Source organism: Ruditapes philippinarum, unplaced genomic scaffold (assembly GCF_026571515.1).
Source record: "Ruditapes philippinarum isolate M1 unplaced genomic scaffold, ASM2657151v2 ctg1585_1_1_1_1, whole genome shotgun sequence".
NCBI lineage: Eukaryota > Metazoa > Mollusca > Bivalvia > Venerida > Veneridae > Ruditapes > Ruditapes philippinarum.
The window spans coordinates 65,781-79,098 of record NW_026864778.1 but is presented as its reverse complement, the minus strand read 5'-3'; the positions used below and the strand labels follow the sequence as shown (position 1 = coordinate 79,098).

At 35.4% G+C, this 13,318-nt stretch overlaps 1 protein-coding gene across 1 annotated transcript; it reads right to left on the bottom strand.

Annotated features, from left to right (window-relative positions):
- Positions 1 to 9: 9 nt before the first annotated feature.
- On the bottom strand, positions 10 to 5,122 carry LOC132726773 (beta-1,3-galactosyltransferase 1-like). Its single transcript, XM_060712135.1, has 2 exons — positions 4,884 to 5,122; positions 10 to 1,440 (listed from the first exon to the last, which is right to left on the bottom strand). Exons 1-2 carry the CDS (start codon positions 4,892 to 4,894, stop codon positions 24 to 26), a joined length of 1,428 nt encoding a protein of 475 aa, XP_060568118.1. The 5' UTR covers positions 4,895 to 5,122; the 3' UTR covers positions 10 to 23.
- Between the last annotated feature and the right edge of the window lie 8,196 nt (positions 5,123 to 13,318).

The window sequence follows — 13,318 nt, the reverse complement described above, 5'->3', positions numbered from 1 at the left end:
GATATAAAACGTTTTTTGATGTCTTACAATATGTAAAATTTTCCACTGGTATCGTTCATGAAAATATGTTGATCTCTTATTACCTTTGTATTAATGATGCTATCTGGACGATTCATTCTCACATGTTTCACGCGCACTAATTTGAAGCAGTCTGCTTCCTTTGTCTTCAGACCTTCCCAGATTGCATTCTGCATCGCTTCCGTGACTTTTGTGGCAGAAATTCTAACTTGGTTTTTAAACTCACATGGTTTTGGCTTCTTTTCAAACCAGTGCGTGAACCCGGGAACATCAACTAGTTCCGCATTCAAGAAGCTTCTGATTATACCAGTGACGAAGACGTCTTCAATATTTAAATATGGCAAAAGTCCGGCAGTGTAGTATATTTGGGCAGCCATTTTACCGGAAATGACATACGTGTTACCACAAGTGTATGTTGGGTACACACTAAGTGGATATGCATGTTTAGATACAGCCCATCGTCCTTCCCTGAACACATCTGATTTCATGAGAGCATGACCAAAGATGACACCATGAATTTTCTTCTCTCGTTTAGATAGAAAGGTTACAAGGTTATGTACGTGCACAAATACATCTTCGTCCGCCTTGAGTATGTATTTAGCGTCTTGACAGTATTCGGCGACCCAACGGATTCCAGTTACAGTTTTATATGTCAGGTTAAAGTAGGAATCTTCAAAATCCGCTTGTACGATATCACCGTACATTTTACTCTCCTCTCTAGCAATCTTGTTACCTAATTCGTTTTTCGCATTGCCAAACAAAAATATAAGCTTCACCTTATGTTTTAAAACGCCAACTTTTGGCCAAACACCAGGGTCAACAGCTCGACCCCATGTATTTCGAATAGCTGAACGTGTGTCAATATGCGTATGTACGGAAAGGACCATGATAAGAAGGAATGGTGATGTATCTTTGCAGATTTCATGCCCGTCTATTGTAAATGGAAAATCGTATATGTCTGATCGTGTTTGATTTAATGTGTATTCATCACCAAATGCAGATTTATTAAATGGAATTTCTGACACATTGATTTTATTCAAAAACTCGTTTTTATAACTTGCTTGCATTTGTTTAGATGGTTCTTCGACTTGAGTCTGTTCAGTTTCAGCTGTATTTCTAATACTTTCTAACATTTTTTTGCCTAAGTAACCATCTCTGTGATAGGGAACGTTTCCCGAATACTGAAAATTCGCGCCAAATATCTTTTCATTTGCACCGCCATTTTGTACAACTAACTTCTGCTGCAGATTTCCGGTGAGATATAAAACATCTCGTCTGTCGCTTACTGACGGTAATATCATAAGACACATTGTATAAATCATGAAACTTCCCATGACCAGGAATAATGATAGACGTTTGGCGCAACATACCTTCCCAAATAGTTTACCACGGCGCAATCGGGTACATGCACTGAACTGTCGTCTGCAATAAGAAAACAATAAATGATTAGTTCAGATTTTTTTAGTGATAAGTGGCGTGTCAAGTTATGTCATGGCATTTTTCCACCTGTAATAATTGTTTACATGTATCTTGTCTGAGAATCGCGTAATTGAATCGTTTAAAATGAGCCGTGTCACGACAAAACCAACATAATGCGTTTGCGACCAGCATGGATCAAGTCCAGCCTGTGCATCCGCACAGTCTGATCAGGACCCATGCTGTTCGCTTACAAAGCCTATTACAAGTAGAGAAACTGATAGCGAACAGCATGGATCCTGCTGGTCTGAATCCATACTGGTCGCAAACCCATTATGTTGGTTGTGTCGTGACACGGCTCAAATAGTTTACCGTTATAAAAGTAGTCATTTGTAATGAAATATTTTCAAAAATGTCCCTCTTTTTGTTATTCAAATACCAACTATGAACATGTAACTAATGCTGTTATTGCGCAATGTTCACCAGGGTGTGCTATAATAGAATTGAACTGGATATCACATTGAAAACAACAATCAAGTTGAGCATTTAAGTCGTGCGTTTGATGTTAATAAAAAAGGATCCTTATTTGATTTTCATTTCTTTTGCGGCGATAATCGTACATTAGTTAAATCAGTACTATGTTTCCAAAAATAATTAAAGCGGTTTCGAACAATTATTGTTGAACAACTAGAACTCCGCAAGTCGGATGTGTCGCCTTGTGAACAATATAGTTTAGAAGAAATGGCCAGGACAAAAATGAAATATGAAAATTAACAAAGGGCAATAACTCAAAAAATAAGAAATGCAGAGCAGCAGTTTCTGTGCACTGCACTTCTTATCAATAAGATCTATCATCTTATGAAGTTTCAAGTCTATAGCTTTTATAATTTATGAGAAATGGCCTGGACAAAAATAAGGTATGAAAATTAACAAAGGGCAAAAACTCAAAAAATAAGAAATGCAGAGTACCAGTTCTTGAGCACTGCACTTCTTCTTAATGAGATCTATCATCCTATGAAGTTTCATGTCCATAGCTTTTATACTTTAGGAGAAATGGCCCGGACAAAAATAAAGTATGAAAATTAACAAAGGGCAATAACTCAAAAATTAAGAAGTGCAGAGTACCGGTTCTTGTGCACTGCACTTCGGGTCATTATAAGAAGCATGCATACCAAGTTTGAAGTCAATCCGACTTATAATGACTGACTTATGCTCCGGACAAGCTTAAGGGGACGCCGACACCGCCGACAAAAGTAACCCCTATATGTCGCCTTTTTCAAGGCGACACAAAAATGGTCAATAGTACATTACATCACGGAAGAAGTAAGGCCCCAGACATGTGTAGCTTTGGTCCCATCCCTACTGAAGTGTTGGAGGTAGTAGTCGAAATTAGTCTTAATTCGAGAGCGGCCGTGATTTCGACACGCTACTCCCAGCAGATGCGGTATGTAAGTAACATACATTATAAATGATGAAATGAAGAAATTTAAAAATGCAGCAATGTTCCTCTATTAAGTTAAACAGTTTTTTCTTCTTCTCAAGTTATTGAACTACCCATCTACTGGCCTTTGGCAATGCTTATCTTAATTCTTAACCTATTTATCGGACACAAATAACCGTCCGGTTACTGTCGGACTGTGAATCGGGCAACCCGTGTTCTATTCCCTGACGGTGCAGGCCATTTTCTCTATGATTGATCATAAAATCCTTTCTGTACCTCTTCTATGCAAGAAAGTTAACTGTTCCTTGCGAAAGTGATGGCAACTAGAACTGGTAAATATGATGGCTGATTTGGAACGCTTTTGTGTGTCGTGTTGGCGCTAGCGACAACCGTACAAAGCGTCAAACGGCGCGTTGTCGGACTTTCGTCTTGTCGTCCTGTCGCTAACGATGTACGCCAAACGACGCGTTGTCGTGCGGCGTGTTGTCGCGATGTCACGTTGTCCCTCGGTTCAAATCGAAGGATTGGCTTATAAGCCAAGCGACAGGACGACAACGCGCCGCACGACAACGCGCCGTTTGGTGTGCTTCGCTAGCGACAGGGCGACAAGGCGCCATTTGGCGCTTTGTGGTGTTGTCGCTAGCGACAAGACGAAAAAACGATAACAATATAGGTTGCGTTGTCGCTATCGACAACGCATCGCGCAATGTACCAAATCAGCCACCTGACAGCCTGCCCAGGAACGATGCGGTGCGGGTAAATTCAATGTGGCTTACTATCGTGATCCGAAGGGTACACTACCACCACCACCATCAGACTAGAAGTACAGGAAGAGCTTATGAATTGTTGGAAGGTCCCACACTTTTAAAGTGGGGGCAATAAAATTGAAAAGTAGCGAATTTATTTCACAATTAGTTTTGCAAAAGAGTTAATATCTAAATTGTATTCATTCCTGGTATAATAAGATTCAATAAATTTGATATTTAATTTTAAGCATTGATTGCGTGCTTCACTTAATTTGAATCCTCCTAAAATGTAATTCTTAGAAACATAGTATACCTTGATGGAATTTCAATGAAGTCATTTACATAAATAAAGTAGGCACTTAAAGCGGATAGATATTAAGAAGATAATAAAGAAACACACACGGAATGAAATATTGAAAATTGAATATTTCTGCGATTATTTGTCCGATTTGACTGGAAAGTGTTTAAACGTCTCAGTTTTGTGTCATTTTACGCAATTAAAATATATTTCTTTGAGAAAAAAATATTCAGAGAAAATTACCGAAATAGAAAACAAAGGAGGGAGCGAATGATAAAAAAATACACAAGTCATTGGTCAAGATCTACATCAAATTGAACTTTAATATAACCCGTCAAGTAAAGAAAGCAAATGGGAGTGACCAAAGACACTGGGCATTGTCATAAAAATAATCTTACATTTACCCTGCTGGCGATAATTTTATCTACATGTGACCACAAAACAATATCAGCTGGCACGTTCATGCCTTCATCCTGGTCTGCACTGTTCGTCATTATGGTAGTTACTTTAAACTTAACTATTACAGCTTTATATACAAAAACAATTATTTTTTCTTTCATATAATGTGGTACTTATTCAATCATGAGAGAGCTAAAACATCTTGATGAACAACGATTTTTGTTTATCTTATCATTCTTGTGATTTGTATTATACGGTGGTGAAATCCATTCAAGGAAAAGAACATAACTGGTTTAAAGAATAGTGAAAAATATCTAAATCTATATCAAAAAGAAAAGGGGCCGTGCGACCGAGTGGTAATGCCGCTGACTTTAAATTACTTGCCCTTTGTCTATGAAGTTCCTTCTCAGGTGCCCGTTCATGTCTGAATAAACACAAGGAGGCGCACCTGAAAATTTTCTCCACTAGTAAAGCTTGAACGTCATAGTTTTACAAAGTAAAGTTCACTAAAAGTAGACGGTAATTAAAGAAAATGTGTTATTCAAAATGAAAAAGTATTACTTACATTTTAGTCATGACTATTGTCTTTAAATCTCATTTTTATATTCCATGTAATTGTTCCACAGAGTACCAAGTAAAGGAATTCTCACATTCTATCTAATGTAAATAATCCTTGCCTATTTATAGAATATCAAAATATCCTTTGTTTATTGGTTTTATTTTATTTTGATAATAAATGCATCAGATAAACCAACCTGACGGATATATCATAGTTATAGAATCTAAACACGTCTAGTATTGAATAGATTTGCGATGGTATTACATTGAACAATAGAAATGTGGCAAGTCTTCGCATTGATCCAAGTATGTGTTTATAAACTAGGCTTGGTATAGATTGTTCATTTAACAGTGGGAAATAAAAAATCTGATTAATTATAGTATATATATATTATAAATTGTAAACAAAAGGTTAAATCATGATGGCATTCATTGTGGTAACACCTATCCCGCACGTATGCCGTTGATCGAGTCCTTGAAGCTATATGACTGTAAACAGTAATATTGCACAACCGAGCAACGTGCATTGTTAGAACTTCTGAAGTATGCTATTAATTTGCCCTCTACCAGAAGTTAACAGTTTCGTGTGAAGAAACTTTTTTGTGATGATTGAGTTGAACGCATATGCGATTTTGACTTCCGGTCGTCCTATATGACACCAGTACTGGTGCCGAGTTTTAGAAGCGGTGATGGGCTTCTTGGTTTACATGAAAGTCATATACTCGTACATCAACGTCATTAGCTTTAGATTATCAAAAGCAATATATAGACAGCTTTCGTAATGAATAAAATCTTTAAGTTTATAATCAAAACACATTTACATATTTACCAAAATTAAATCGAGTGTAAAGTCGTGACTATGTGCAAATTCATGGTCCTTATATATAAAACACATTTATTCAGATATTTATTACATAAGTAACTGCCATGGTTAATAATGCTGTTATTTCACAGAGAAAATAACGAGTGAAATGGGGTGGGGTGGGGGGCAGGTTGTTGTTAATAATCGGGCCTCTCCTCGCAAACTACATTCATCTACACCACATACATGTATCCACACATCAAAGTCCATTTTCATAATGACTACACAATTTATATTTAATTTGAAGCAGTTTTAATGTTTGGTATTTTATGTATTTCATTGTTTAAAAAGTATTTAAAACAAATAATTTTCTCTTGCTCTCGATGAATTACCAAACAATTTCGTATAGTTATCATTAAGAATGCGTTAAAATGAAGAACAGATGATACTGTTAATAGATATTTGTTAATAATAAGATACAAAATAATGTCTAAAATAAACCTATTGTTTATGTATAGGTAGATAAAGTTTTTGGAATTTATCAAATATTTTACATAGTTTTACATTGATCTATAGAATATAAAGTTTGAATATCTCTGTTAACAGGAAATGAGCAGGTTTTATACACAGTAAAACAATGGTCATTTTTCTAATAAAAAAAAATCATATGTCGAAAAAAAAACGAACGATTTTATTATATTCATTATTATCAGCGAGCTATTATGTAGTTCGAATGTTCAAAACAAATGTTGTAAATTTTATTTACCAAGATGCGTTTAATTACAACATTCTATTCATCTTTTACATTAAAAATCAAATTATTCACCATGTCACAGTTTCAATGTAACTGCATGTACAACAAAAGTAGAGAAAAATATTTTTAAAAGGGAGCTTTATTTTACAATGATAAAATTAATTAACAGAAGAAAAGTTAAAGTGCAATGTGTTATTAAAGTTTTATTTAATTTAAGCTGTCTGCATAATACGCTATTGGATGAAGAAAAATCAGGAAATTCTTCATATTGGTGAAAATAAAAGATAACTATCTCACATGATGTGCTCAAAATAGTTCTAAGGAAGTAATTCGGAAAACAAAAACAAAACAACAAAAAACTCTGCAACTTATTTTAAATAAAAGATAATAATGAAATTTCAATGAAATATGAACTGTCGTGTGGGCATTATATTTTGCCAATTTTGGTACCAAATATGCCAATATTTTTCTTAGGTAAATCACGGATTTATATTGCATAAATCCGTAGGTAAATATATAAACTTTCCCTGTAACCAAGTGCACAAAGCCCACATTATATATGAAAGATTTATAACTATATAAAATCTTTTGTTTCAATTCTACCTTACGTCTGTCTGTTTGTTCGGACAGTAATTTGGCTATGCATGGAGGAATTTCATTAAACTAGACAAAATATTTTAAACATCAGTGGCCGGTGACTGTCTCATACCAGACTAGCGTATTACCTCAAAGTTACAGGCATGTTTTTCTTGCATATCAGACAGGATTATCTGCCGTTATCACCGGTGCTAGAAAACCCTGTCTTACACCCCCCCCCCATGTAAGACTATAAGAATCTTACACTGTCTGGATTATCCAGCTCGAGGGTAGCCTCGTTACCGCCGTAAACAGTTACCCGAGAGCTAGATATTCCGGTCAGTACCGGCAGCCGGTGTAAGATCATTGGTACATCATGGCATACTCAGGTTGGAGGGGGGTGGGGGGATAGAACTTTACGGGGTATGGAGTTCTTCTGATTACTTGTCAGGAGTTCTTCTGAAAACTGTCGACCCAGTTGTTGTGCAAAGAATGAGCGTATTTCGTTTCATAATGATTTACACCCTTATTGAATAATGACAAGAGCTGTCGGTAGGAGAGCAACGCTCGACTATTCTTAGTGCTTGATAGTACAAGAGCCTTGATAATGTAAAATTTCTAAGTTTACAAAAGGGCAAAAATTTTCTTTAAATCCATGTTACAGTTATAGGCCTAAGATAGAGTTCTATTATGCTCTCAAAGAAGAGTATAAAATTTCAACTTGTTTCAAAGCCAGATGTCAATAAAATATGAAAATATCTGAGGTGGAATGTAAATTCTTAGTTGAAAAAGGGGCATTATTCTGTCAATATAAAATCTAAGGGAGTATGGACCCATGTTAAAACATTAGTTCTGTGTTTTTGCTTGAAATATTTTTTATGATTAATTTTAGTTAAAATAGTAATTTTAGTTACATTTGCAGAAACAATGTACATTATTGAGCTAAAAAGCAATATGACTACTACATGTAGTGAGATCAACGTAAGAAAATAGAGTTGTAACATTCACATTTTACCGTTTTTGTCACTTTGAAATCACGTATATGGGTGAAAACCAGAAAAAAATTGCAACTTAACGAACCAGACATCTTTAGTACTGTATATCTAATGTTAGAAGTCTGAGGGGTGTAAGTCAAAGGACATTTAAATTATGGCAAGGAAATGCAGTTTGGTAGACCGATGAACAGGTCTCCTTCAGATGGTTGTGGGCAATTAAAGATAGTTGTGATTATTGTATGTTGCATTTCCTTTCAATGTGGCTGACCATTTATGAAGTTTTATTGAATTACTCTGTAATAAATCCAGAAAGAGTTGAAAGAGCTCCTTCAGCACTGCACTTCCTCTCATTGCGCTTCACCATTGTATGAAGTTGCATTAAATTCTAAACATTAGTTTTATTTGTTTGGGTCGTTAGACCAAACAAATGATGGTAGCGAAATTTCAGACGCTGATGCTGTTAATTGCAAATGCCGAAAGTAGTCCGCTTTTTTGAAGCGAATACTTCCCTTTATATGTACACTAACGCCGAAAAATTCAGGGGAGATCACTGCGTAAAGATTGTCAAATGAAAGACGCATTCATTTTTTCAAGCAAAATAGTTCCCGAATGGTCGAAGATTTCTAATATTGTTTTATTCTTTATAGATATACATGCTTATAGTAAGCTCCATGATTATTTACATCTGTGTTAAACAACATGTTTAGCGTCGAAATAATAAGAGTTACAAACCCTAATTTAGAATAATATGGTTTTCTTCAAGCCGTTAACATATAACTTCACCGTGACCGAGGGGTTTGCACTCTCGCTTAGGAATCGAGAGGTATGGAGTTCAAATCCCAGTTGAGGCAACTCATTTTTTTTCCATTTTTTAAGTCAAATAAACATTGAATTGAATATCAGTGTTGCAATTAGTCTTATAGCCAATTTACTACAGTTAAAACACTGGAAAGCATTGGTGGCACTGTACAAAAACAAATTGGTTTATAATCTCAGAACCTTCACCTTTCTGACATTCTGAGACCAAACAAATTCAGCGCCTTCTGTGCTTTGATTAAGTTATGCACCCGACAAGGAAAAGGAACAAAGGGCAATAACTCTACAAATTCTGAAGATGGAGTTATGGTTATTGTACACTGCACTTCCTCTCATTGCGCTTGCCATTGTAAGAAGTTGTATTGAATTCCAACAACTAATTTTCAAGTTATGCACTGGACAAAAAAAGTAACAAAGGGCAATAACTGTAACTAGTCCAAAAAGAGAGTTATGGTTCTTATGCACTGTACTTCATCTTACTGCCCTTGACAATTGTATGAAGTTTAATTGAATTCCTAATTTTCAAGATATGCACTGGACAATAAAAAGTAACAAAGGGCAAAAACTCTTAAATGAGTCAAGAAAGAGTTATGGTTTATGTGCACTGCAATTCCTCTCAATATACTTGACCATTGAATGAAATTGTATTGAATTCCAACTAGTAGTTTTCAAGTTATGCTCTGGACAAGAAAAAAGCAATGGAAAAGTAACAAAGGGCATTAACTCTATAATTACTCTGGACAAAGTTATGGTTCTTGTGCACTGCACTTTCTCTCAATGTGCTTGACCATTGTATGAAGTTATATTGAATTCCAACAATTAGTCTTCAAGTTATGGTCGGGACAAAAAAAGCAATGGAAAAGTAACAAAGGGCAATAACTCTGTAATTACTTCAGATAGAGTTATGGTTCTTGTGCATTGCACTTCCTTTTATTTTGCTTGACCATTGTATGAAGTTGTTTTGAATTACATCCAGTAGTTTTCAAGTTATGCTCCGGACAAGGAAAAATAACAAAGGGCAATAACTCTGTAATTAGTGAAGATGGAGTTATGGTTCTTATGCACTGCACTTCCTCTCAATGTGATTGACCATTGTATGAAGTTGTATTGAATTCCAACCATTAGTCTTCAAGTTATGCTCCAGACAAGGAAAATGCAACAGACCGCTGGACCGACCGACCAACCAAAGGGCGACTTTTATATACCCCCCAAATTTCGTTTCGGGGTATAATTATCATTGGGAAATAATTTTTCTTCTTTTAGATAAGAAACAGTGACCTTTATCTTAGAGAGCCCAAAAACACTTGCAAGTGAGCTTTCTCTACAACAATTTGATGAAAACATCCCATTCCTAACTCTAGTTATTGACCAGAAACCAATTTCTACTTTTAGTTACAGTGAACTTGACCTGGACACTACAGAGTCCAACAGAAATCCCAAGGGTCAAGGTCTCCACATTAGCTTGATATATAACAAATTGGATTATGATATCTTATTATTGAATGGTAACCAGCTGTTTGACACTCACCTGCCTGAATGCATATCATTCACCAATCTAATGATCAGGATTTTCAAAATTGAAAACCTGGTTAACCAGTAATTAAGACAATAAGATCTAACTTTCAATTTCATTTTACTTTGTAGTTTTAACAAAATTAACAAACATGCAAACATACACCATTTATAAAGAAATACCCAATTCTTTCTTTAACTTGTGGTAATCATACTTAAGAGTATACTTTCTAAAAGTATGAGAAACATTACACTATACACATATGTACATGTATTTCTTTTTAACACAGTATATAAACATTCAAGTTAATGTAAAATACAATTTAAATAGTTCAACATAAAACACAATTTAAATGGTCCATGAAAAAAGGAATCCATAGATTGATTACATAGCCTGACAATATGCAAATGTAATTTTTTATGTTATATATGTAGTCCATGAGTAAACAAAATTGATTACAGGAATTCAAAAAAAATCACAAACTTCAAAATCAGAAATTGAAATGTAGATACAGTTTTATCTCCTCCTTGAATAGAAATCAACTTCTATATGTAAGCAAATTTCACACACCACAGCTGCTCTCACATGTTATTATTATTATAATTGTTGTCAATATTTTTAAAATTTTAATCCCACTTTGATGATTTCACTCTCCTGGTCAAAGTTCCATCATCACTAATACTTGTGTAAGTAGGAACATCTTTAAATTCATCTGTCAACCTTGTATACAGAATATATCCACAGCAGCCCAGGAATACAAACCCTCCTAGTCCCATCACATTTTTATTCTGAAATAAAATAATGACTAACATGTGACATGTGTAAAATTAATTAGGAGCATAATATAAGAAATAATAAAAATATCTAAAAACATACATGTATCTCTCTATACAAGAACATGCAAGTAAATAACAAAAAAAAAAAAAAGCTGTCACTGAAAAGTGACTAATGCCCCCTGAAAGAAAGCTTTGATATAAATTCAGCAATAAATGCCAAAATACCGGTATGCCCGTCCGCCTTTGATAACATCATTCCTAAAATTTCATTTATTCCATTAGAAACGTAGGAGAAATAGTCTAAAGAAATTTTACTAAAACAAGATGTTACTATTTATAGCTCTGGTGGCCATTTTGTGAAGAACGTGCCTGCAATATGCACAACTACGGATAGAACTGTTCACTTCTGTGAAGTTTCATTGAAATCCCACCAGCAGTTTGACCTGTGAAAGTAGGACAAGATTTTTCGATTTATAGCTCTGGCTGCCATTTTGTGCAGCGGGGCAGAATGTGCTGGCGATATGCACAACTAGGGATGGTACTGATCACTTCTGTGAAGTTTCATTGAAATCTGACCAGCAGAAGCCAGACAAGTTTTTTTCTATTTATAGCTCTGGTGGCCATTTTGTGCAGGCAAGTGGACTGTTATTTATTATGTATGGGCGATATTCACAATAAAGGATGCTACTGATCACTCCTGTGAAGTTTCATTGAAATCCTGCCAGTGGTTTGACCTGTGAAAGCTGGATAAGATTTTTTTATTGATAGCTCTGATGGCCATTTTGTGCAGCGGAGTGGAATATGCCAGCTATATGCACAACTTAGGTTTGACCTGTGAAAGCCTGACAAGATTTTACTATTTATAGCTCTGACTGTCATGTTGTGCAGCCAAGCGGAACGTTTGGGCAATATGCACAACCAGGGATGGTGCTGATAACTCCTGTGAAGTTTCACTGAATTTCCCCAGCAGTTTTGGAGATGAAGTGCAGACAAGATTACCGCCATACCGGACATACGGACAGACTTTATGACGCCCTGAGGGAGGCATAAAAAGACAATAAAAAACTAGAACTGTGTCCAAAGGACACGGATGCCCCACTGAAAACATATATATGGTATATAGTGAAAAAATCAACAAAGGGCCATAATTCTGTTAAATTTGGTCGCAGCAAAAATTCCTTCCTTTATTACCATCTACACATTAGTCATTAAGGTTGTTCATCCCTGGAAGTTTAAGCAAAATCTGCCATCCGGTTTAAGAGGAGTTGCGTTCACAAGATTTCGGGACGTACGGACAGACGGACAAGTGCAACGCTATATGCTCCCCACTTTGTGGGGGCATAAAAAAGAAAAGTAAAAAACAGAATACAAGGAATAACTAACTGGTTTTGCAAACAATTCAAAGTTCACTATTTTGAAGGCATTACTGGTTTTGACACCTCTTAACCCGGGTTCTTTGAACTCTGCTTTCGGTTTGTTCTGTTCTTCAGTCATTTTGTCGATATTCTGACTGTCAGACCGCAAAAATTTTGTTAGAAATGTCTCATTCGTCCTTGTTTACGGTAAGGGCGAAAGTCTATACAAATTACAAGGTTTTCGTCCATACAGATTTGAAAGTCGTAAAATGTGCATGATGTCGTGAAAGTAAATAGATATACTGTAAGGAATACATGTTTTTCTGAAACTTTTTCATTTTCATGAAAAATAAATTAGGTTTTTATAAGGAATATTTTGAACCAAACCAAACAAAAAAATGCATTACTGCATGTCCTGCAAAAGGTTCCTGACCACCAAATTTTACTCTGCTATTTTGTCTATACAGATTTCACTGGACCACATTGATATGATGTGTCTATACTAATTTGACTATATTTCATCCTATATAATGTGTCTATACAGATTTCAACCGACTTCATTAGGTACGACCTGTCTATACAGATTTCACTAGACTTCATTCAGTATGATCTGTCTATACAGATTTCACTAGACTTCATTCGGTATGATCTGTCTATACAGATTTCACTACACTTTATTTATTATGAACTGTCTATACAGATTTCACTAGATTTCATTCGGTATGATATGTCTATACAGATTTCACCATACTTCATTCGGTATGATCTGTCTATACAGATTTCACTAGATTGCATTCATTATGAACTGTCTATACAGATTTCACTAGACTTCATTCATTATAATCTGTCTATACA